Source organism: Heterodontus francisci, chromosome 19, assembly GCF_036365525.1.
Source record: "Heterodontus francisci isolate sHetFra1 chromosome 19, sHetFra1.hap1, whole genome shotgun sequence".
NCBI lineage: Eukaryota > Metazoa > Chordata > Chondrichthyes > Heterodontiformes > Heterodontidae > Heterodontus > Heterodontus francisci.
The window spans coordinates 63,972,703-63,998,993 of record NC_090389.1 but is presented as its reverse complement, the minus strand read 5'-3'; the positions used below and the strand labels follow the sequence as shown (position 1 = coordinate 63,998,993).

General features: G+C 41.9%; 1 protein-coding gene and 1 long non-coding RNA gene across 4 annotated transcripts in view; one reads left to right on the top strand and one right to left on the bottom strand.

The window, feature by feature from the left end:
- Positions 1-9,423: 9,423 nt before the first annotated feature.
- Positions 9,424-26,291, top strand: part of hdac11 (histone deacetylase 11) — a 134,264-nt gene continuing 117,396 nt past the window's right edge. For 2 of the 3 annotated variants that reach the window (XM_068051796.1, XM_068051794.1), the window contains exons 1-4: positions 9,424-9,726; positions 18,311-18,383; positions 18,786-18,934; positions 19,250-19,350. In XM_068051796.1, coding sequence (XP_067907897.1) covers positions 18,349-18,383; positions 18,786-18,934; positions 19,250-19,350 — 285 coding nt within the window. In that variant the 5' untranslated portion in view covers positions 9,424-9,726; positions 18,311-18,348. The remainder of the gene's footprint in view (positions 9,727-18,310; positions 18,384-18,785; positions 18,935-19,249; positions 19,351-26,291) is intronic. The other variant, XM_068051795.1, reaches the window with a different exon arrangement.
- LOC137380121 (uncharacterized) lies at positions 13,090-19,113 on the bottom strand. Its single transcript, XR_010976976.1, has 3 exons — positions 19,050-19,113; positions 16,116-16,218; positions 13,090-13,272 (listed from the first exon to the last, which is right to left on the bottom strand). It is a non-coding gene; the product is annotated as an uncharacterized lncRNA (long non-coding RNA).

Here is a 26,291-nt window from a genome sequence, read left to right as displayed (position 1 = left end):
CACCAAGGTTGAGGTCATTAATATATAAGGAAAAGCAAGGGTCCCAACACTGATCCTTGGGGAACTCCACTACAAACATTCCTCCAGCCCGAAAGACATCCATTAACCACTACTCTTTGTTTCCTGTCACTCATCCAATTCCATATCTATGTCCCTTTTATTCCATTATCTATAACTTTCCTCACAAGTCTGTTGTGTGGCACTGTATCAAATGCCTTTTGAAAGTCCCTGTACACCACATCAACTGCATTGCCCTCATCAACCCTCTCTGTTACCTCCTCAAAAAACTCCAGCAAGTTAGTTAAACATGATTTTCCCTTAATAAATCCATGCTGCTGTTCTTTAATTAACCCGCATTTATCCATGTGACTATTAATTTTGTCCCAAATTATTCTTCCTAGCAGTTTCCCCACCACCGAAGTTAAACTGACTGGCCTGTATTTGCTGAGCTTTTTTGAACAATGAGTTCAGATCAAATGTAGTCTTCAACTGAAGTGGGGTTAGAGGGAGGTGCATATTGGCCCAGTGCATGCAGATGAAATTCAGTTCCCATTCATACATTCTGTACTTATTTCATATTTCCATCATAAGTTCAAATGTCCACATTTATGAAGGTAACCGATCTATATAATTAAAAATGTTTTGTCTGGTATGTTACACCCATCTTTCAAAAGCATCTCATTTCAAAAATATCATATTTCAAGGCATCACAACTCGGAATGTCAAAGTGCCAAACATTCATAGAGCAAAAATTAGTGATCAGCTGAAATAAACATTTATTTGTTTAAATCAGAGCCATATTAAAGACTCTTTCATGGGATGTGGGCATCACCAGCATTTGTTAGCCATCCCTAATTGCCCTTGACAACTGAGTGGCTTGCTCAGCTATTTCAGAGGTCAGGTGAAAGTCGACCACATTGCTGTGGGTCTGGAGTCACATGTAGGCCAGACCAGGTAATGATGGCAGATTTCCTTCCCTATAGGCCATAAGTGAACCAGATGGTTTTTTTTTAACGACAATCGATGCTCATTTCATGACACCGTTACTGAGACTAGCTTTCAATTCCAGATATTTATTAATTATGTGAATTTAAATTCCACCAGCTGCCGTGGTGGGATTCGAACCTGTGTCCACAGGGCGGCAGCCTGGGCCTCTGAATTACTAGTTCAGTGACATTACTACTATGCCACCCTCTCCCCCTTGGGCACTACGAACATAAATACTCCATAGTACTTTCCCCCACCCCAGCACAACCCGCTTCCTGATCCTTTAAACCAGAGACATGTTGTATGGCTGAGGTGGGGTGGGGGGAACTGCATATTTGTACGTTAATCCATCCATGGTTAAAATAACAAATATCTGACTGACTAAATGTGAATGGATCAAAGTATAAAGAAGAATGAACAGAGAACAAGCGATCAAAGCTGCCATGTGTTAACCTGCAAGGACCAGAAAATGCTCATAATTTCTTCACTCTGTCTTTGTCTCCCAGTTTTGTTCTTTACACAGGGAAGCAACTAGAATCATATAAGAATAGAATCATAGAATGGTTAAAGCACAAAAGAAGGCCATTTGGCCTGTTGAGCCCATGTTGGCTCGCTGCAAGAACAATTTAAGTGGTCTCACTCCCCGCTCTTTCCCTGGGGCCCTGTAAATTTTTTTCCTCCAGTTGCTTATCCAATTCCCTTTTGAAATACTTGATTGAATCTGCCTTCACCACTCTTTCAGGCAATGCAATCTAGATTGCAACCACTCGTTGCATAAAAAGGGTTTCTCCTCATTTCGCCATTACTTCTTTTGCCAATCACTTTAAATTTGTGTCCTTTGGTTCTAGACCCTTCCATTAATGGGAACAATTTTTCCCTATCTACTCTGTCTAGACCCCTCTATCAAATCTCCTCTCAAACTGCTTTTTTTTAAGGAGAACAACTCCAGCTTCTCCAATCTATCCACATAACTGAAGTCCTTCATCCCTGGAACCATTCTTGTAAATCTTTTCTGCACCCTCTCTAAAGCCTTCACATCCTTCCTAACGTTCAGTGCCCAGAATTGGACACAATATTCCAGTTGAGGCCGAACCAGTGTTTTATAAAGGTTCATCATAACTTCCTTTCTTTTGTACTCTATGCCTCTATTTATAAACCAGGATGCCCTATGTCTTTTTAACAGCTTTTTCAACCTGCACTACCATCTTCAACAATTTGTGCAAATATAACCCCAGGCTTCCTCTGTTCCTGCACTCCGTTTAGAATTATACCCTTTAGTTTATATTGCGCCTCCTCGTTCTTCATACCAAAATGTATCACACCTCTCTACATTAAATTTCATCTACCATGTTTCTGCCCATTCTACCAGCCTATCTACCCTCTTGAGTCAATCACTCTCCTCCTCACAGTTCATTACACTTCCAAGTTTTGTGTTATTTGTAAATTTTGAAATTTTGGCCCTGTACATGCAAGGCCAAGTCATTAATACATACTAAGGAAAGCAGAGGTCCTAGTACTGACCTTGGGAACACCACAATATACCTTCCTCCATTCAAAAAGCAACTGTTCGCCACTGCTGTCTGTTTCCTGTCTGAGTCAATTTTGTATCCATGCTGCCACTGTCCCTTTAATATTATGGGCTTCAACTTTGCTCATTGTATGTATGTTCACCATTCCCCCCTCAGAAATTGCTGAGTGACATCCTGATCCTGGCATCAGGGTGGCAACATACCATCCTGGAATCATATTTGCAGGCGCAGAAATGCCTGTTTGTTCCCCTTGTGACTGCAGTGGTGCCGGCTGTTGCTCAAGCTCTGAAACCCAGATCTCGAGCTCTACCAGCTGATGACACTTCCTGCATATGTGGTTGTCCATGATACGAGCAACGTCCTGGAAATAACATAACACATTAAAATGCACATTAGAAAAATATAAGTATTTGCTTAAATTAATTAGTTAATACTGTTACTGATAAAATAGTTTTCCTAAATGTTAGAAATATGTGCAATAATTTCCCTCCCATTATCTTATCCTTTCATAGGGGGCATGGGTTAGCAATTTCACCTGAATGTTAGGAATTTTCCACTGTGGCTGGAATATTGTCCAAGCTGAATTTTAAGGTAGTAATGACTACTAAACTGTCAGCTTTTGCTGCCATTACTCCACTGAAACTGACAACAGCTTGGGAGACAACACATATGCAGAACAATGCAGAAATTCATAAGTGTCTGTCAGTGAGTCACGCTTCTCCAGAGGTTGCAGTGTTGAGGTCCCCCCAGAGTGCAATCTCTAAGAAATCGGTGAATTGATGAAACCGTCCCACTTTTACGCTGTTAATCTCGTCAAAACCCTTGAAAAAGTTACACCACTGGGATTTTAATGGCATACTACATAATTACTTACAAACATCCTCAATGGCCCTGAAAATCTAAGTTTATATTTGTGAATGTTAAATTCCTCCATTATGATAAAAATCAACATTTTAAAAAACATTTTTCTTATAATATTTTAGCTTCTATCTTAATCTATAATCATTATAATTTATTCCACTATCAGTAAACTTAAACTAAAAGTGAAGACATTCAGTGCTTTTAACTTCCTGCTTTGCTGTCTATGAGAATACTTCAATGTGATTGGCTGCTTACCCTGCTTGGTCACATCACTGCTGCCTGGAGATCCTGATATGGTGTGAGATTTAAACTGTCATTGGGAAAGGGGAAGTCCGCACCACAGAGATCGCTATCTCTTTGTGGGGCAGCATTCTTTGAGGTCAGTGGTGAATGCATTGTTTCTCTGCTGACTGCAAAATCTAAGTCATTGTGTGTTTGCAAAAGAAAGATACATTACAGGAATTGTACCTTTCACCCAGTTCCATGGAGAGTACATCAGTATTACAGGAGAACCAGGCTTAAAGAGGGCAGAGGAGTTCTGGATCCTAATGTAATTTTCTATATGTCAGAGATGATTCCACTTGCCCCTGTGGAACTACAATACCCATAATGCACTGCGCCAAATTCCCCAGAAGAATTCAGTGCAAATAGTGTTGCCTGGAATGAAATGCTTTTATATTGCTGACGGGTCAAGTTTTTGATGGAGGGATGTGCTTGAGTTGTACTGATGCGGAGGTTGGAATCAGTCAGCCAAGTGTGAATAATCAGTGTCTATTAAAAAAAAACATACACATTCACTATGGGGAGTGAGGACTGAGCATGTGAGAGCAGTGTTCTCTCTGTGTTGCGGGTAAGAACCAGGCCATCGGGTGCGAGGCACTCACGTTGTTACTGTACGTGGCGCCGTTTGGCGGAATGCCTCATCACCAGAACTTTCAAACAAGCACCAAGACGTAGCTTGGCTGGTGGTGAGAAGGGCCCTCCCCGTCAAATCCTTCATGCACACCCGAAGTCTCGCCCCCTCCGCACAGTGCCCCCGCGTTGGCTGTGGTGGGGAAGAGACGGTCGCCCACCTCCTCCTGGAATGTGCCTTTGCAAAGCAGGTGTGGAAAGAGATGCAGTGGTTTTTGTCAAGGTTCATCCCAAGCAGCTCTGTAACACAGGAGTCTGTGCTCTACGGGCTGTTCCCAGGGACGCACACCGAGACAAACATCAACTGCTGCTGGAGGACTATCAATTCGGTGAAAGACGCCCTTTGGTCTGCCCGAAACTTGCTGGTCTTCCAGCGCAAAGAGTTGTCCACCACCGAATGTTGCAGACTGGCACATTCCAAGGTCCAGGACTACGTGCTGAGGGACGCACTAAAGCTTGGGGCAGCCGCAGCAAAGGCTCAATGGGGAAAGACCACAGTGTAAGGTTCCCCCACCAAGCTGGACTGAGGGGCTGGATCACTGGGAAACCCCTCGAACTGTATCGTTAATATTCTCAATTGCTGTAAATGTAAAACTGTAATTGACATGACAATTGTGAAACGGAAGGGTTGGGAAGAAACTCATGACAGTATTGAAGGAAACTGATATCCCTTGCAATGTTTGTATTTTTTGGTGCTGTTTGGAAACTGTCTGGCAATGTAATTTTTACAGATGTTTATGAATAAAGTATATTTTGGAAATAAAAAAAAAGTTACTGTACATGGCGCAGGTCTGGCCCATACTCCACTCCTGCACCGTCGCGGTCACCCAAGCCATTTTCCGCTTTATCTGGAGATCCAAAATGGACTGTGTCCGGAGGGACAAGATGTTCAAACCTCTGGATAAAGGGGGAAAAAAACGTACCCGACATCACCCTCATCCTGATGGCCACCTTTGTGTGCGGCTGCACCAAGCTGTGCATAGAACCCCAGTACGCAAACACCAAGCGTCACAACGTGCTGAGGTTCTATCTGTCCCCAGTGCTGCGAAGGATGGGTCTGGCCACATTGCCATGGAACGTTCCATCCAGTTGGACCGTGCCACGCCATCTATCCTTCGTGGAAAAGTTTGTGCAGAATAACACATCAGACCGCCAATCCATCAGGCAGTGGCCTGCATGAATGTCCTCAAGGCCCTATGGGAAAAGGAAATGGTGGATCCTGTCGGATGGCTCCCCAAGTAGACTGCCAAAGTCATTTGGTAGAATGCCTCATCACTAGAACTTTCAAACAGGCACCAAAATATAGCTTGGTTGGTGGTGGGAAGGACCCTTCCTGTCAGATCCTTCCAGCATGCCCGGAATCTCCCTGCCTCCACATGCTGACTTGAGGTAGCTGTGGTGGGGAAGAGACTGTTGCCCACTTCCTTTTGGAACGTCCCTTTGCAAAGCAGGTGTGGAAAGAGATGCAGTGGTTTTTGTCGCGGTTCATCCCGAGCAGCTCCATAACACAGGAGTCTGTGTTCTACGGTCTGTTCAGAATCACAGAATAAAACAGTGCAGAAGAGGCCCTTCAGCCCATCGAGTCTGCACCGATGCATTAAAACACCTGACCTGTCTACCTAATCCCATTTCCCAGCACTTGGCCCATAGCCTTGAATGTTATGACGTGCCAAGTGCTCATCCAGGTACTTTTTAAAGGATGTGAGGCAACCTGCCTCTACCACCCTCTCAGGCAGGGCATTCCAGACCGTCACCACCCTCTGGGTAAAAAAGTTCTTCCTCAAATTCACCTTAAACCTCCCGCCCCTCACCTTAAACTTGTGACCCCTAGTAACTGACCCTTCAACTAAGGGGAACAGCTGCTCCCTATCCACCCCCCTCATAATCTTGTACACCTCGATCAGGTCACCCCTCAGTCTTCTCTGCTCCAATGAAAACAACCCAAGCCTATCCAACCTCACTTCATAGCTTAAATGTTCCATCCCAGGCAACATCCTGGCGAATCGCCTCTGCACCCCCTCCAATGCAATCACATCCTTCCTATAATGTGGCAACCAGAATTGCACACAGTACTCCAGCTGTGGCCTTACCAAAGTTCTGTACAACTCCAACATGACCTCCTTGCTTTTGTAATCTATGCCTCGATTGATAAAGGCAAATGTCCCATATGCCTTTTTCACCACCCTATTAACCTGCCCTTCTGCCTTCAGAGATCTATGGACAAACATGCCAAGGTCCCTTTGTTCCTCGGAACTTCCCCGTGTCAGGCCATTCATTGAATACTTCCGTGTCACATTACTCCTTCCAAAGTATATCACCTCACATTTTTCAGGGTTAAATTCCATCTGCCACTTTTCTGCCCATTTGACCATCCCGTCTATATCTTCCTGTAACCTAAGACACTTCACCTCACTGTTAACCACTCGGCCAATCTTTTTGTCATCCGCGAACTTACTGATCCTACCCCCCACATAGTCATCTATGTCGTTTATATAAATGACAAACAATAGGGGACCCAGCACAGATCCCTATGGTACGCCACTGGACACTGGCTTCCAGTCACTAAAACAGCCGTCTGTCATCACTCTCTGTCTCCTACAGCTAAGCCAATTTTGAATCCACCTTATCAAGTTACCTTGTATCCCATGTGCATTTGCTTTCTTGATAAGTCTCCCATGTGGGACCTTGTCAAAGGCTTTGCTGAAATCCATGTAAACTACATCAACTGCACTACCCTCATCTACACACCTGGTCACATGCTCAAAAAATTCAATCAAATTTGTTAGGCATGACCTCCCTCTGACAAAGCCATGCTGACTATTCCTAATCAAATTTTGCCTCTCCAAGTGGTGATTGATTCTCTCCGTCAGAATTTTCTCCAATAGTTTCCCTACCACTGACGGAAATTCACTGGTCTGTAGTTCCCTGGCTTATCTCTACAACCTTTCTTAAATAGTGGGACCACATTAGCTGTTCTCCAGTTCTCTGGCACCTCCCCCGTGGCCAGAGAGGAATTAAAAATTAGGGTCAGAGCCCCTGCAATCTCCACCCTCGCCTCCCACAGCATCCTGGGACACAAATCGTCCAGACCTGGAGATTTGTCCACTTTTAAGCCTTCCAAAACCTCCAATACCTTGTCACTCCCTATGACAGTTTGCTCAAGAACCTCACAGTCTCTCTCTCTAAGTTCCATATCTACATCCTCTTTCTCTTGGGTGAAGACAGATGTGAAGTATTCATTCAACACCCTACCAATGTCCTCTGGCTCCACTCACAAATTTCCCCCTTGGTCCCTAATGGGTCCTACTCTTTCCCTGGTTATCCTCTTCCCATTGATATACTTACAGAATATCTTGGGATTTTCCCTACTTTTACCAGCCAGAGCTTTCTCATTTCCCCTCTTTGCTCTCCTAATTGCTTTCTTAAGCTCCATCCTACACGTTCTGTACTTCACTAATGCTTCCATTGATTTGCTCTCCTTGTATTTGCTAAAAGCCTCTCTTTTCCTTCTCATCGTACCCTGAATGTTTCTGGTCATCCATGGTTCTCTGGGCTTGTTGCTCCTACCTATTACCCTAGAGGGAACATGTTGGGCCTGTACCCTCCCCATTTCCTTTTTGAATGCCCCCCCAGATGCTCTTCTGTAGATTTCCCGACAAGTAACTCTTTCCAGTCTACCTTGGCCAGATCCTGCCTTATTTTACTACAATTCGCTCTCCCCCAATCCAAAACCGTTTTTTGCAACTTGTCTATTTCTTTCTCCATAACAAACTTAAATTGTACCATGTTGTGGTCGCTATCACCAAAATGCTCCCCCACCAACACATCAACCACCTGTCCGGCTTCATTCCCCAGAATTAGGTCCAGCACTGCACCCTCCCTTGTTGGATCCTCTACATATTGAGCTAAAAAGTTCTCCTGTATACATTTTAAGAACTCCACTCCATCTAAGCCCTTAACACGATGACTATCCCAATTAATGTTGGGAAAGTTGAAATCACCTAATATAATTACCCTATTATTTTTACACACCTCTGCAAATTGCGCAGATATTTGCTCCTCAATTTCCCGCTGACTATCTGGGGGTCTATAATAAACACCTAGCAATGTGGCTGTCCCTTTTTTATTCCTAAACTCTACCCATAAAGTTCCCGGGGACGTAACATGAGATAAATAACAACTGCTGCTGGAGGACCATCAACTCAGTGAAAGACGCTCTTTGGTCTGTCCAAAACTTGCTGGTCTTCCAGTGCAAAGAGTTGTCCACAACCAAGTGTTGCAAACTGGCACATTCTAAGGTCCAGGACTACGTGCTGGGGGACGCACTAAACGTTGGAGCAGCTGCCGCAAAGGCTCAACGGGGAAAGGCCACTGTGTAAGGTCCTCCCGCCGTAGTGAACTGAGGGGATGGAACCTGTGTAAAACCCCTCGGGCTGCATGCAACAAAATATGGTTTTGCTGTGTAATGCAAATGTACATTGCATGTAAAATGGAATGGAAGGGCTGTGAGGCAACTCTCGTTCTGTATTGAAGAAAACTGATTTCTTTTGCACTTTCTGGAATGTCAACTTGGAACTGTTTTGTAATTTTTTTTTTACATATTTTTATGAATAAAGTATATTTTCGGAAAAAAAAGTGAATTAGGCATTGCAGGGAGTGGGGTGGAAAACTTTTTTGCAGGTTAAGCAAGTTTTTTAAAGCAGTTGATGAATGTACCTGTGTTATGTACCAATTAATTAAAATATGTAACAATTTTACCTGCTATCAGCCATGTGATACATTGTTTCAGGAAGTTTTTTTCTACAATAGGCGAACTAATAACTTATTTAGGCTGCAGCCATCAAAAACTGCAACAGATCTCTGGTGCAAGACAACCTGGTACATCTTAAAATGTTTGATTTTGGTTATTTGTGTTGACGTATGAAATGCTGCCTTCGATTACATATAGGAGTGAAGGCAAACAGCAACCCGACTTGTGTCCTTCTCAATTTCATTCTGTGTCCCACACACGTCCTTTCGCGTGAGGCAATTATTTATTGGCCATTCATTGCCTTGTCTGAAGAAAGCAGCTGTGATGCACAATGAATGAGACAGAAGCAGCATAAACTTTGGCGTTGCCCCTAGTGACGTTCCGCACTGCGCACAATCGGCGTGAGACGGTGCGTGATGAGGGAGCGCCCTGGCCTCAGCTTATTCACAACACAGCCTTCACCTTCAGGGCAGAACAGCCGAGTATGACCTTTCAAAGGTGACATTTATAGAAGCCCCCAAGTATTTAAGCGCAAATTCCGCTGCGCTTGCGGAGGCAGCCTCCAGGAGGAAGCTGGGCTGAATTCGCAGCCTCTGTCAGCCCAGGAATCTCTCCCTCTCTCCGCTGGAATTTTAACATCGTCAGGCCGGAAGAGCTGAGTTTCTTCCGTCGTGAGGCTGTTGACAGGTACATGCTAATTGTGCACTTTAAATTGGCTTCCGTTTTACCAGTTGTTGGACCGACCCCTGATTGTGTCAACCGCCAGTGTTATTTTATATGCTGGACGGAGGCGTTCAATTTGTGCGCAGGTGCTGTATTTGCAGTTCATTTTGGGATTTGTAGTTTTTAGATTAGATTAGATTAGATTAGAGATACAGCACTGAAACAGGCCCTTCGGCCCACCGAGTCTGTGCCGAACATCAACCACCCATTTATACTAATCCTACACTAATCCCATATTCCTACCAAACATCCCCACCTGTCCCTATATTTCCCTACCACCTACCTATACTAGTGACAATTTATAATGGCCAATTTACCTATCAACCTGCAAGTCTTTTGGCTTGTGGGAGGAAACCGGAGCACCCGGAGAAAACCCACGCAGACACAGGGAGAACTTGCAAACTCCACACAGGCAGTACCCGGAATCGAACCCGGGTCCCTGGAGCTGTGAGGCTGCGGTGCTAACCACTGTGCCGCCACCTGTAGCATTGAGAATGGTCCGATTCAATGAGGAAGCAATAGCCTTTATTAACTCCTGTGCCTTAGAACATCAGAATATAAACATAAATAGAAGTAGGAGTAGGCTAGACAGCTCTTCGAGCCTGCTAAGCCATTCAATAAGATCATGGCTGATCTGATCTTGGCTTTAACTCCACTTTCCTGCCTGTTCCCCGTACCCTTTGACCCCTCACCCCAGTAATTCAAAAATCTGTTGTCTTAGGCTTGAACGTATTCAATGACAACCTCTGGGGTAGAGAATTCCAAAGCTTCATGGCCCTCTGAAAAAAGAGATACTCATTTCCGTCTGAAATGGCAATCCCTTTTTCTGAAATGATGCCTCTAGTTCTAGATTCCCCACAACACAGTGTTGAGCCCCTTCAGAATCTTTCATGTTTCAACAAGATCATCTGTCATTCTTCTAAAGTTCACTGAGAATAGGCCCAACCTGTTCAGCCTTTCCTTATAAGACAACCCCTTCATCCCAGGAATCAACATCACTGGAATATATCTGTGTTTGGAATAATTATCTCCTTAAATGTCTGCCACTATTTATCTACTGTTATCTTTGAATCTATTTTCCCAGTCCACTTTGCCAAGTCTGTCTTCATACTTTTGTAATTGCCATTATATAAGTTTAAGACACAAGTTTCAAACCCAAGTTACTCACCCTCAAACTGAATGGAAAACTCCACATGTTATGCTCACTCTTCCCTCAAGGATCCTTTATTACGAGATCATTAATTAATCCTGTCTCATTACGAGATCCAAAATTAGTCTGTTCCCTGGTTGGTTCCACAATGTATTCTGAGAAACTGTCCTGAACACGCTTTATGAACACATCCTCAAGGCTACCTTTGTCAATTGGATTTGTATAATCTATATGAGTATTAAAGTCATCCACGATTATTGCAGTACTTTTCCTACAAGCCCCCATTATTTTACAGAAGTTCCCCACCTCCTTTTCTTTCCCCCTGCACTTCCAGTATGTCAAGTACTGCTGAATATTCAGTTTTCAGCATTGGTCACTTTGCAACCATGTTTCTGTAATGGCTATCGGATCATACCCATTTATTTCTATTTGTATCATCAATTCATCTGTCTTGTTATGAATGTTGCATGCATTCTGATAAAGAGCTTTTAGTTTAGTCTTTTTACCATTTTTTCCTACTCTGACCCTATTTGCTGGTGCATGCTTATGTTTGTATGCTCTGTCTCTCACTGCCACACTCTGGTTATTATTTACCCATATTGCTACCCTGCACAATTGCAGAGAGGTCAGTTATCAGGGGACACAGATTTAAGGTGATTGGTAGAAGGATTAGAGAAGATACGAGGAATATCTTTTTCACAGAGGGTGGTGGGTGTTTGGAATTCACTGCCGGGAATGGTGGTGGAGACAGAAACCCTCAACTCTTTAAAAAGTACCTGGACATGCACCTGAAGTGCTGTAACCTGCAAGGCTATGGATCAGGTGCTGGAAAATGGGATTAGATTGGGCGACCAGTTTTTTACGGCCGCGCAGACACGATGGGCTGAATGGCCTCCTTCTGTGCTGTAATTTTTCTGTGGTTCTCTCTTTCCTCTCTGCCTCCACCCCCCCTCCCCCTCCCCCACTTTAAGATGCTCTTGAAGCCTTTAAAACCTTTGACAACCATTTGGTCACGTGTCCTAATATCATCTTATGTGGCTCGGTGTCAGATTTTATTTGATTAATGCTGCTGTGAAGTGACTTGGGTCAGTTTATTACATTAAAGGTGCTCTATAAATACAAGTTGTGGTTGTTGGAGAATTGGGAAGAGTAGTAATATTGATAAAAGTCAAAATTGCTGCAGTAGAAAGAAAGGATTTCAGTTAGGGTGAGTAGGCATTGGAAACATGATAGAATTAAGGAACAGCAAGGGATGCAAGACTGTGGAATGCATTGCCTCAAAGGGTGGTGGAAGCAGATTTATTAGTAACTTTCAAAAGTGAATTAGATATCGACATAAAGGAAAGAACAATGACAGGGCAATGAGGAAGGAGCAGAGAAGTGGAACTAATTGAACATCTCTTTCAAAGATCCAGCACAGGCACGATGCACTGAATGGCCTCCTTGCATGCAGTGTGATTTTGAGTGTCTACAGACCTCCTAATAGTAGTGATATAGTGGCAATATGTATAAGTAGAGACTAGAGGAGCCGATAGCCTGCATATATAATTGGTGATTTTAATTTTTACATGCACTGGGAGAAGCAAAACAGCTCAAGTTGTAAGTGCGGTGAATTTCTAGAATATACTCGTGATGGTGTTCTGGAAGAATATTTAAGAACTGATGAGAGAACAGGCCATTACCGGGTTTAGTGCAAGGGGGTGGAAGGTCATCGGGGGTAGGTGGAAATGTGGAGTAATCAGTTCAGCCATGAACTTATTGAATGGCGGAGCAGGCGCGAAGGATCGAGTGGCCTATTCCTGCTCCTAATTCGTATGTTCGTAACTAGATAGTGTTATGATCCCCGTGGAGATCACCAACAAACTAAAATAATAAAATCCACTGACTGACCACAATTTAGGAAGTGTTACGGAGAGAATTGAGAGAGAACTGAAACCCCAGTTCTTTTCCCTTTTTCTGTCTGTAATCAGTATGTTTTTAACCAGGAAGATGTATGTGTTTCTTAACCCCTGAGTTTATGGACAATTTGAATACCAGCAGCACACTTTTTGTGGGTTTAAGTAAAGAGGATTATTTTTGTTCACACGTTCAACCCGAAAGTCTAACGCTACGTCACTCACCACTCGCACACACATAAACACACTTGAGAAAGAAAGCTGTTAAGGATAGTGCACTTTAACAAATTACAAGCATAGGGATATTTCATAAGTCACGTGATTTGGCTCATTTTTGGGGGGAAAAGGCGTGCATTGTGGGCCCAGTGAAGAAGGCGTTTTCACTCCTGAAGTGTAGTTAGGTGGATTCGATAACCTGTCACGGAACTGTGTTTTTTTTTTTCTCCTCTGTTTGAAACAGTGTACCTTTAAGACAGAGAGAAAAGTTTTAGATTTCTGAGAACAGTGTGACATAGCTGCACCTGTTACCTCAGCAACAACAGGAGAGTGAGGAGGTCACATGGTGTAATGTTTCAATTTGACTGTGTGCAGAAACCAGCTAAAACCAGTTTTGAGAGACAACAGTGAAGCATGCTTGCCTTGAAAGAAGAGAATTCTCTTGGCAAAAATTCTACAACGGGCCACAGGCTGTGTTAATTGCATAAGGAGAAAAAGTCTCTTGTGAAGAGAACATTCGTATTGCTGGAGGTAGCAAAATTCCTTTTTCTTTACTTCCAATCTAAGGAGTCTTTGCTTCAAGATTGAATCTCTCTTGACTGATTGCGTTTTCTGGAATTCACAGTAAAACTTCAACTGAAATCTACCAGTTTTAATATGCAAACATAGATCTGACGTTATACCCCATGTTGAAAGAACTGTTTGACGTCTGCTGCAGCTGAAGTTCTTTGAATGCCTATCAAGAAAAGACTTTCATCAGATTCGCGTGGAAACTTTGAGGGGCTTCTGATTATTTTTACACTAGGATACCTCAGCCATCAGGAATGTAAACCACAAGGACTTGTAACCCAGTTATTTATTTGTTCTTAAACAGATAATTTTTAAAACATCATTTAAAAAAAGAAAGTGAATGTGTGTGAATGGGGAAGTTAGATTAAAATAAGAAGTTATAAGGTCTTTAGACATAGGTTTATCTTAATAGTGTTTAAGATTTAGTTTTAATAAATAGTTAATTTGTTGTGGTCTTAAGATACCTGGTTTGGTCTGTTTTATTTTGGGGGTTACTCGACTGCTTAATTTGGCTCTTTTCTGGGTGGGTGGGAAAACTTTAATGTGCTGTGACCTGTGGAGTGCTGGAACTGAATTGACAGTGCATTGCTCCCACCTTGGTTGCAACAAGTCGGAGTAGTATATTAAAGTTTTTGCAGAATTTTCTCGAAGAGGTGAATTTTCAGCAGTCACGAAGTTAGTTGCTTGTAGACTTATTATTAGGAGGTTAGTTTTCTGTACTGGTGGACTTGAAATGGAACAGGTTTGGAGACTTTAAGATGTTTCAGCCTCCAGTTCTTTTAAGGCGTGATGGTGCTGCCCGATCTGCTTGCTGCTTTTTCTGCAGTCTGTATTTTTAAAAGGAGACCAACATGGCTGGCCCACCATGTGACATCTCACGGTTCCTTTTCCAAATATGGTGTGGGGGATCTGGGTTGATTAACCTCATCCTGTTTATTGTTGTAAGACTTTCATCCTAAGAAGGGTTAAGACAATCACTTTTGTTTCAGGAGATAGCCATTCAATTCAGGAATGTCTCCCTATGGTTTCAGGATGGGTGTTGATGACCCTTAGTCTGGAAGGTATTCCTTTGTCCTTTCCGATAGTGAGACAGTTCTTGAATATAGAAGCCGAAAGTCATCTGACCTTTGGCTGCCATCTTTGCAGCCACTGTCCACTTTTAACGCCCGCTGTGGTTCATTTAAAACAAAAGGAATATTCAGTTCCAGAAGATGCTATGTTGAATATAGTCCATATTTAAAGTTAGGAACAGGACAGGCCAGTACTGGGCATCACAAGAAATGGATATTACAAATTGCACCTTTTATCTGGTTCCAATCAGTGTCACAAATTAAATGGATAAAATTTCACTGTTATAAATTTTACTTTAACACTCGAACCAAAGCCAACATAAATTAAACCTGAAGCAACAGACAGATTATGGATATTACAAATTGCACCTTAACTGTCAGATACAACAGAGATGGGCCTCACAGTTTCACTGAGCAGTCTACTCAGCATATATGACACCAAATTACAGTCACACAGTTCTTCACAACCCTGAAGTTCCTCAGGTAGATTTTCAGGTCCTTTTTCTTCAAGGATTTAGCCACTTTTCTTCTTTTGACAGCAGTTCCCTCTGAATCCGAACTTCACTGGGTACAGTCTTCACAAGGCACACTTCTCCAGAACCACGTCAGCTCTGCTCATGACAATCTTGATGGCATGGATTTACCAGTCTTCTGTTTGTCAGAGTCCTGCAGTGATAACCTGTGCACTTTTTGGCCAGTTTTGGTCAGTTGGCAGTAACTGAAACTGCTCCTGGATTCAGTGTTCACTTTCTTCTGCTTGCCATCACTCCACTCCTGCCTGATCTGTTTCATCTGCTTGATCCGGGGAGCACTCTGTCTCCTTTTATCTGGTTCTAATCAGTGTCAGTTTCCTTGGAAATTTGAAGTTTTTTCAGTTTCTGGTTCAGTTTCTGTTTCAGTTTTGGTTTCCGTTTCTGTTTCAATTCTAGTTTCTCTTTCAGTTAGGGTGTGTGTGTAACAAAAAAAAAGAAGCTTTGCAACCACAAATCCCATCACAATAGAGTTAGTTAACAGTCATATGTTAAAGGAATAGTGACCATAATATCCAATTTGATACTATGTTTGAGAGGGAGAAAGGAGCGTCACAAACCAAGGCTGTATATTTAAATAAGGCAAATTTGGAAGGGGAGACATAAATTGACCATTGTAAGCTGGTAAGCTTACAAAAATATTCAAGGCAAGGGCTTAATTTAGTAAAGTTAAGTTATTGTAGTTGAGTGACGTTGGTCAATTAATCAGGTAGAAATCTTCAAGTAAACACTTTAATCAAGGTATTAAAGCAGACATGAGGGAATTCAATGACTAAAATTAATCTTAATTGTGATATGTAATTTTAAAATGTTTTATTTGATATAAAATATTAGTTTGGACCTTAGAAGTTTCAGGTACTAAGAGGAAAAAAATTGACCAATTTTATTTTCAACAGTGTTTTAAGTGGATTGATTTGGTCACCTTATTTTTTTCAATTTTCTTAGTAGGTCAGTTGGGGTTGGTTGTTTTCATAAGTCTCTTGCAGTTTCTGACTGGCAGTTTTCTATCTGTACACTTTTGATGCCTGTTTGGATCAATGCAAAAAGCAATAAATAATCAAAAAAGTATGACAGCGAAATAATATCAGAGCCACAGAATTAAATGAATTATATGAGAACCGATTACATAATTTCTGGCTCTTATTATTATGTAAAACTTATTGAAGCTATGGAATTAGATAAATGCAGCCAAAGATTTATATAATTTCAGGGCCAGAATTCATTAAATATGTAATATCAGAATCCATAGAATTAAGTAAATAACATTGGTGTCATTAACAACCCATTAGGGACCCATCCCCATTGCCCAGTATTGCTACCTACCTGCTGCCAAACACACCAATTCATTTATATTTTTCACAGAACAATAGGCACAATCATGGAATTCAAACTAGTAAATAGCTCTAAAGTTCCCATGATAATTTAATAACTTTAAATAATTGACTGTGATGTATTGTATGCTACATGAGATAAAACAGCATATCCTCTAACTCTCTCGAAGAATGCAACCGGAGATTGTTTCATGAATGTGTTCTGTATAATGCATGCCATCACTCTCTTCCTGCAGTGTGTTTGTTTAACACTTCATATAATGCTTCTGCATCATTCATAATCCAAGACAAATTTATTCTACTTCAGCCCTGATTTTCATTTTATTAGGAACTGTAGTGGATCATGGGTAAGTAAGTTAAAACAAATCAAGGTGTAAATGTAGGAAAGCTCAATCTTTTAAGGATTTTCCCCACCCCCTTACAGGCACCGCATTGTCTGTAACTGACAATTGACCGGTCATCAAAAAAAAGTTTTGTTTCACAGTCTGACCTCATCGTGGAATTATTAATCATTTCAATTATGCAGAGTAACAATACCTTCTAGCATTAACAGGACATAAACCAATATTTTATTTTACATGGTGTAAAGCTCCTGTGCATACTCTGATACTGTGTTTGTTTATTAGTTAGTGAGTGTCAAACAGGACAGTGAGGCTGTTACACTGTTGGATTTGGCATTAATAAGAAGCCAGCGAGGGATAGAAAGTGATTGAGACCCTGTTGAGCAGGGGACAAGAGTGGAAGGTATCTTGCTGTGTAGAGTGAGAAAGGACAAACCTGTCCAAAGATTAAGGTTCGGGGATGCAGGAGAGATTCTTAGAAATTGTTGATGAAAAAGGAGGGGAAGGAGGAGGAGAAGGTGTGTTTAGCCTGGATGGTCAAGCCATCATGATGTGAGGTAGGTTTTGAAGTGGGGCTTAAGGGTCAATATTAGAAGGCATTAATAAGCTTAGAAGAAACACTGGAGTTGTGAGCGACCCGTTGAATGATGGGATACTTGACCATTATGCTGGGATTTGTACAACTTGGTGCGAAATTGCCTCTGTAGCCTGTGTAAACATGCTGTCCTTTTTTCACTAATCAGAGACATAAGGGGAAGACTGGAGATAGGCAGCAATAAACCATGGGAACTGGTAGCTTCAAGGTTGGAGGATGAGATAACAGGAAGAAATCTGTGGGGCAATACAATCCAGTTCATTGGTCATATCGTAAACCTGGTATGCTTCAGGGGTAGTGTGATGACTGTTGTATCCTATAAATGTGTGCTGTAAACTTTATCACTGAGAAGTTCTTTGGGTTACTAGAAGCTTCTCCCTTGCATATGCTTGAAATAGGGTCTTTATTTGCTTTAATCCCCTGGACCCGAGAGTGGTTAGATTTTTCCACAACAGTTTGATGGATCAGCTGTTCTTTTCCTGCCTGTCATTTTTGTATGTTTTGTATTTACATAGAGCAAAGTTCTGCAAACAACACTGATATAGTGACCAGGTAATCTGTTTTTTGATGTTGTGAAGGGTGAATGTATGCCAGGGCACTAGGAGAACTACCCTGCTCTTCTTTGAAAGGGGCCATGGGATCTTTTTATCGATGTGAGAGGGCATGTTCCTTGATTTAAAGTCTTGTCAAAAATGAAATATTACAGTTGGAGAGAAGCGGGGTGGTGCAATGCTTATTTCTATTGTGAACAAAGCAACAAGAAATCAACAAGTCACTTTACACAATTTTGCTTAATTGAGAAAAGATTGTAGGAATTTCAAGAAAATGTTAATTGTTATGTCTTCTCCAGGACGAATCGTCTAAAAGCACAAATATGTAAGAAAGAAGATGTCAGAGCAACAAAGCAGAAAGAAAGACAAACTGTAAGTTGGAGATACTATTTTTAAGTGTTGAACCGAATCTCTCATTATATCATATTTCAGTGGGATATGTGTGAGTTTAAATGCGGTATTAATAACTTTGTATTGCCTTTGCTATGCCTATACAGCATAGGTTTGCTAGGAGTTTCAAGTGTGGTGCTGTTAGCTAGTTATGTACCCAGGCGGCAGCATGGACACAACATTTGGCTTCTGTGACTCCAGACTTGGTTTGTGGGGGAGGGTTTGGCCTAAGTTTCTGCTGCCTTGTTTTGATCAGTAACTCCTGAATATCTGTGGATAGCAGATCAGTATATGAGGGCATTTATTGACTTTATTAAGAATACACCCAGGATCTTTCTTGTTATCCTTGAAAATTCTTTAAATGTTTTGTTGCTCATTTTAAAGGCCACATAGAACCAACCTATACATTGATCTTCCATCAACTCAATGGCCTATAGTGTATTCTCCTGACTATAATATCTCATTCTTGGGCCTGGAAAAGCTTCATCCTTTTGATTCAGGAAAGTGGGGGAAAATTGTCCACTTTTTAAAAGGTATGTCTTTTTAATTTTTTTTTTTACTTTTTTGATTATTTGAAGTGTTTTACAGACCAAAGATATTTTAATTAACCAATTTGTTCATAAATTGTTTTGCAGAAATGTTGCTTACATGTTCAGAACATAGGAAATTCAATGTTCATAAGCTTGAGTGTTTTCTGTTCTCAACTCCTGGAAGAGAAAGTGCAGTATTTAATATCTTGCTAGGGACAAGTCCAATTTTAAGTGAAGTTTTGGTAAAAACTCTAGTTTGAGAAGATAGCTTTCTTGCAAGTCATGGCTTTTATCTCTGTTGAATTTCTGCACTTTTAGAAGAGAAAATGATAAATGATGAGACCATTGTAAAAGCCCGAGAAGCACAAGAAGACGACTTGTTGGTTGTACACACAAGGCGGTATCTCAATAAGCTGAAGGTGATTCATTTTCAGTGCTTTCTTTGTGATTCTCAACTGTGGATGCTGTTATGACCGAGGTAGGAGGAGTGCACTATCTTTTCTAGTTCCACTTCTCCACAGGTCACAACATATATTTAAATGTTTACCTAGTTACTGATATAGTCAGTCATATACTGTACTCTTTATCCCCAAATAAAATACACCAACCAGGTTTCTTTAATAAACAACAAAATTATCAGTTTATTATAAAACAAGACTTATCCAGTAATGAAGCAAAGCATTAACACAGAGATTGAAATATGAAAGTTCCCTTTTTACCTTAGCCCCTCACACACCCACTCAGGTTAACTGAAAAATAGAGATTTTCTCTGCAGAGTTCTTTTACAGAAAAAAAAAAACAAAAAAAAAACTTTGGCCAAATACTTGTGAATTCTTCAAGAAAACAGATGAGATAGGTTGTGTCCCAAAATGGCATACGGTCTGGCATCCGAGTACACATTGATGGGTCAGTGGGATTTTTCTGGAGCAGTTCTTTTCAGGCAGCACCTCTGGATTAATCTGGCAAGCTTTCCAGGAGCAACTCAGGAGAAATACTGCTTCAGTTTCTCTATTTCTTGCGCTTGATTCTCAGGGCCTGTCAAAGAGCAGGAAAAGATGAGCTGCTCTCCCGTAGGCTTATCTCCAACCGCTTTCAAACACAGTCCACAATCCAACTGAACCAATAGCAATATCTCAGAAGCAAAACCAAACAGCAAGTCAGAACCTCCTGACCCTCATAAATTGTAACATGTCACTTCTCTGTAAACATCTTCTCCAAGTCACCAAGGTTTCTGTTCTTTATTGAGTTTAAGGCATGTGACTTCCAGTAAAAGGTTGTTTTCAAACAAGACCTCTCAGTGACCCTTGTAAAAAGAAAAACATGTCCATGGAGTCTTTTCAACAAAACAAAGTCCAACATCAATGAAATCGTCAACCTTCCAAAAAAAAATCAATTTCCACAATTTAAATATGAATCCTCAAAAAAATCTAACAAAAAACAGAAGCACTTTCATAACAATGGATGGAATTCTATCTGCTAAATTAATCTGAAGCATTCAATGTCCAGTGGATTAAATCATATGCTTCCTCATGTATCAAAATCTTAAAACAACTGGGAAAAAATGTTAGTTTACAACAATAGAGATGTTAAATATTCTATGTAGGTGTCAATTTTTTAAAAAGGTGTCATTTTGTGCTCAAGCTTTTTTTTAAAAAAAGCTTTAATACTTACAGGATACCAGAAGACTCTGGAAAAGTAAAATGTACTGTAACAAAACTCTTTACTCTTGGTCAGTGTTGTCTTTAACCCCACCAAAAAAATCGATTTTTGTATTTTTATTTTGTAATCTAATAGAAGCTTTGGAGAGGCATTACATTTTCTGATGAACAGAAGTTAGTATTAATTGCTTGGTTTTGCCTCTTGAAGCCTTTTTAAATAAATATAATTCCTCCTCATTTTCACCATCAGATTTTAATTATTGAAAAATAAATCAAATACATGCAATTGACCCATGATTAGGCTGAAATTAAAATAATCAATGAAGTTGAATTGAAGTGGTCAGTGCTATATTTGGGATATAAATTGTATTCCACAGATTGTCATGGATTAAGTAAAAGTAACAAATGCAAAAAATATTAATATGTGGATTGTGGACTCATTCTAACATTACTGTTTTTTTTAATCTCAGTGTTGCTTTTATTCATTTCTTTGAAAAAGTGGTTTGTGAAGATTGTGTGATATGAATGTTTTAAATAAAATAAAACCGGAGGAGAAATTTGACAGTGTAAATCACATTTGGCATATGACATATCAGCGTAGCGGTGCTTAAACTTTACGCTGCGTCTTATGTGACATACCCAGGTAGGAGCATAATGAGACCCTCAACCAGCTCGTATGATCTGTTACTGCTTTCTGCCCGACTCTTCTGATGTAGCTACTCACTACCTGCTGCTCATGCTCCTGTCACTGGTATCGCATCCAAACTACTTTCACCTCAATTTCTTTCAACACAACAAGAACACTGCAAGAAACGTATGAGGGGAGGGAAAAGGAAGAGTGTTGCTGAGACAAAAGTTAAAGTGAAAAATGGAGTCAAATAGAAGACTAAAATACTGGAGCGAAGAGAAGAAGGGAAAGTAGGGTAGGGAGAACAACAAAGGAGGTAGCGAGGAATCAAGGAAAACAGGAGGATTAAAAAGGATAAGCAAAAACAAAAGAAGGAACGAGACCATTGGAGAAAAGGACAGAATGAAAGACAGAGAAGCAAAAGTAAAGGAGGAGAGTTTTTTTTAGCTTACAGATTTCCTTGCAATATTGACAGCATGTGGGGGCGAAGACACTGGAAAAATTATGGTTGGACTCAGTCTGGCGTGAAAACATTTCAGAACCTTTGAACTATAGAACAGTCAGTCAACTGCAGTGTATTCTGGGACAAGACTATTCAATTCTGTTACATGGCCCTTAATAAACTGAATTTCAGAGCCTTGACCTGTGCTTGAAGTTGACCTATTTACGTTGTTGGCTCTTCAAAGAGCAATTCCATGTTTTTAAGTTAATTTACTATCTTGAGCATATACACTATACCCTGTATTGATATTCATCTTTTAATCAGGACCGATTGCAACCAATATGGGGGGGTATGTTGAGTTTGATTAGAGTTTAAGATGGGCTATAACACACCAGTTATACGGCAAAAACATATGACGTTAACAACTAGCAAGTACCAGTCCAGGTGGGTGGGACAGCTGGCATGCATGGACAACTCGCTCTTTCTCTTTTCTCAATGACTCGCGTCTTCATGACTTCACGACTTTTCAAACTACCCAATAGTGTGAGCATGGATCTACCCTTAGGAGTTTTTCTCCACTGCACTGAGGTTTCCCTCTTTCAGTGGTGGCCCTGGATGGATTATTGCAGGCCTTTTCGCCCTATAAAGATTTACTTTATTAAAAAATAACCTGTAAGCGTCAAGTTCTTTGTCTAAACTTTGGGTTGAAAAATCCTCCTTTAATATCATTCACTTGCCATTAGCTTCTTGGGCCTTCGCATATACCTTCCGTCCTTGATAATCAGGCCTAGGCCTTGCATCATCCTTTCCTTAGCTCATCTCCAGCTGTTCCCCTTGATCAATTCCATCCTCTCAAGGAAAATTCCACCTCCAGCCTTCAAAGTTAACTTTCAGAAGTTTCATTAGTTCCTATCTGTCCTCAAGCTGTTTTTAAGGCCTGTTAGTAAGCTGTTCATAACGGCCATTTAGTTCAGGTGTTCTTATTTCTTTATCAAACTATTCACCGTGGAGTGATTTGCCAAAGTAAGTTCTTACCTTCTGGGAGAGCAGCAGACAGGAGCGGACCTGCAGGAGGAACACTGAGCGGGGAGCAATTAAATAAAGCCAGAGGATCACGGCCTACAGGATTTGACTTCCAGGAGAGCAGCGGATGGGAGCGGACCTGCGGGAGAAACATGGAGCGGGGAGGAGTTATATAAAAAACAAAAGGGGAGGCTGAGGGGTGACTGAATTGAGGTGTACAAAATTATGAGGGGCCTAGATAGAGTAGACAGGAAGGACCTGGTTCCCCTAGCAGAGAGGTCAATTACCAGGGGGCATAGATTTAAAGTTATTGGTAGAAGGATTAGAGGGGGCATGAAGAACAACGTTTTCACCCAGAAGCTGGTGGGTGTCTGGAATTCACTGCCCGGATCAGTGGTGGAGGCAGAAACCCTCAACTCATTTAAAAGTTACCCAGACGTGCACCTGGCGTGCTGTAACCTGCAAGGCTACGGACCAAATGCTGGAAGGTGGGATTAGATTGAGCAGCTAGTTCTTGCAGCCGGCGCAGGCACAGTGGGCTGAATGGCCTCCTTCTGTGCCATAATTTTTTTTTTCTGGTATTCTCCTTCCACAGACTAATTAACTAACTTGTATTCCAGCAGAGTCCTAATTAAGCAAGGTTGAATGAAAAGCCCAGCACAGATTTGTAGTATTGTTGTTTGTTTTAAGTATTTACCAGTTGATCTCTGACTACTGCAGAGGCCTTGTCTGCCCATGGGCCACTTTCGGGCTAGGTACAGCTGTCATGATCTAAGAATAATTATTTCACTGATTTGGTCCTAGAGAAATGAAACCTTGAGCAGTTTCCAGGAAAACAAAACTTACAGCACTAACCTATTCCTTTACCTATTTCAGACTGATACATATAGAAACACTAGGCATATTAGTATTTTCTGACAATCCTATAGCTGTTGATTGCATGTGTGCAGGCTGCATTGTGTGGGTGATATATGGAAAGCAAAATGGAACAGGTATAGTGTATTGTATGGTCCCTTTAAGAACTCAGTATGCTAATGAGCGAAGTACCAGGATGTAGTCATGTGACTAGAAGCCATCGTCACTCTGCACAGCAACACCTTGGACAAAGGTTCTGTATATAGTTTGCTCTGTATTGTATGTACTCGTTCGGCTGTTAATAAACTTTCTAGAGATCTTCAAGGAACTGGAATCCATGTACCTCATTGTGTTGCTTAAGATAACACAAAGAAACCCCTCATGACATAGTGGAGAGGACAAATCACTTCTCTGCCTTGATTACTTTTTTTACAAGTGGAATTAAGGTGGGTTTATCTTGTACTAAAACTGCTTATCAGAGCATCTATTTTAGTCGGTTTACAATTGCAATTGCTCTGATTGTCCGTTACTAATATAATTGGGGATATTGGCTGCTAGTAGAATCAGTTGTTGATTTATTTAGAAATGGAGAAAAATTAGATGTACATCTAAGAATAGAAGATTGTGTTCAATAGTAATTTTGTAGCACTTGTATATCTTGGACCAGTATAGACTAGCTGCTAAAATATAAAACTGACTACACTTGCTCCATTTCAATATGATGTGAGCAGCATTCTAATTTCTCTCTCTTTTCTAAAAGAAATCTCCTTTACTCCACTCCTCTCCTGAATGGGCTGATTCATGTTGCAATATCGTTCCATTTTCTGGAGCCTCCTTTTGGTATCTTGCCCAAGTGTCAATTTCATATATGTGAGGACTAGTGATGAAAGTAGACAGGCTATTTGACCATTGGGGCAACATAGCTGAGCTCATTTCTGTCATTGTTTAATGTCTATATATTGTCTCTGAGGTAGACTTTGGGTTGAATTTAATAACCCCGGCAACGGCGTTGTTTCCTTCCGTCACGTGGGTGATCACCCAACTGCAATCATGCAGCAGGTGGCCATTTTGCATACTGGAGGTGTGGGTCCTCCCAATCATGTGATGGGGGTGGAAGGTGAGTCACTGATTTATGGCATCAGATGACTCCAGAGCAGGTGCTGGTACCATATGTAAAGGCCTGCCAGCCCTGCAGTCACTCCTGCCTTAGTGTCACTGGCAGCTTTCATTGGATTGGTGAAAATGTTGCTGAACTGATTCATGGAACCCCCCTACCCACCCCCCTCAGCGAAGAGTCGAGGGGGGCAGAAGACGATGCCTGAGACAAGACACAGGGTGGCCCCACCATTCAGTGATGCCTCCTACAGATTCTCCTCCAGGCTGCAAGGGAAAGGTGGGAAGTTCTGTTGCCAAGCCATGGAAAGATGATGTCCTGCTGCGTGACCAAGCAAATCCGGGTGGAGATTGCAGAGGAGGTCAGCAGCTGTGGGGTCACCCACCGGAATGGGGCCCAGTACTGAAAGAGGGTCAACGACCTCCTGCATTCTGCTTCATACCACTCTCATTTCTGGGGAGTGGATGTGACTACATAGGAAGATGTGTGACATGGGGAGGGTACCACTACGATGGCGATGGCAGAGAGGCTAGGGTATTAACTCATCCTGACAAATCATTGCTGCATCTTGGCCACAGGAAACCTTCCTTCACAGTCATCTTGCTTCACCGCTCACCCGCCTTAACTCCCCTGGCAGCGTGTTTCAGCATGAGGAAGATCAGATCCCCCAGTAGGGGACTAAGGTCGGACACCAGCAGATTTGTCATGTTGATCTCTCTGCCAATCTCTGCTATCTCCATCCTTCCTCTTGCATGACAAGAGGACCCACAACAGGAGGGAGACGGCCTGGACTAGTAGAGGAGTTCCTGATCTGCGTCCTCTTGCCACCGCCTAGGAAGAGGCCTTGGAACTGGCGGGGACACAGGGTGGTCTCGCAATTTTGTATGGGGAGACTGGAGTCCCTGTGCAAATGAGTGAGGATTTGCATCCAATGATTTATTCTCATTAATATGGAGACCCCCATCATGCATGGTTGAGGAGATCTGCACAGCCTAGCCCACACTTGTTTGCATTCTCTCAAGCAGGTTGTCGTGCGCAGGAGACTGCAGCCACAGGGGGACAGTCTTCCACCTCTGAGGAGGAGGACCACTCGGAGGATACACCATCCCATGACTCTCCTACACCTTCCACCAGTGCAGATGTGTTCACCTTGGTGGGTAATCAATCGGCTTTAGAATTAGGGTCACAAGCTGGTGAAAGCACTACATATGCGCCCGAGCAGCTGGCTGAGGCTGAGGCCTCTTACAGTTGGAGATGACTATGGGTGGCCAGACCTGTGCTGAGCCCCAAGTTGATGTCGAGCCTCTAGTGTCAGCAGCACAAGGCATACTGGAGGTGCAGAAGAGGTAAGGCAACATCTGGCAGAGATGCCAGAGGCCATGCATAGCCTTGAGCAGAAAATGGAGGAGTCCATCCATGCCATGACTGCTGCCATGTCTCCGGCGTGTGATTGCATGGCTTCCTCCATCAAGTGATTAGCAACCCTCATGGAGAGCCAGATCCCTCAGATGAGTGCAGACCTGGACACCATCACCTTGGCCATGAGCTCAACACAGCAGTGGCAAGGTGAGAGAAGGAACAGGGTCCTAGTGACTTCTCCCTCAAAGTGCTCCAAGTGTAGACACTGGCTCCTCAATCCC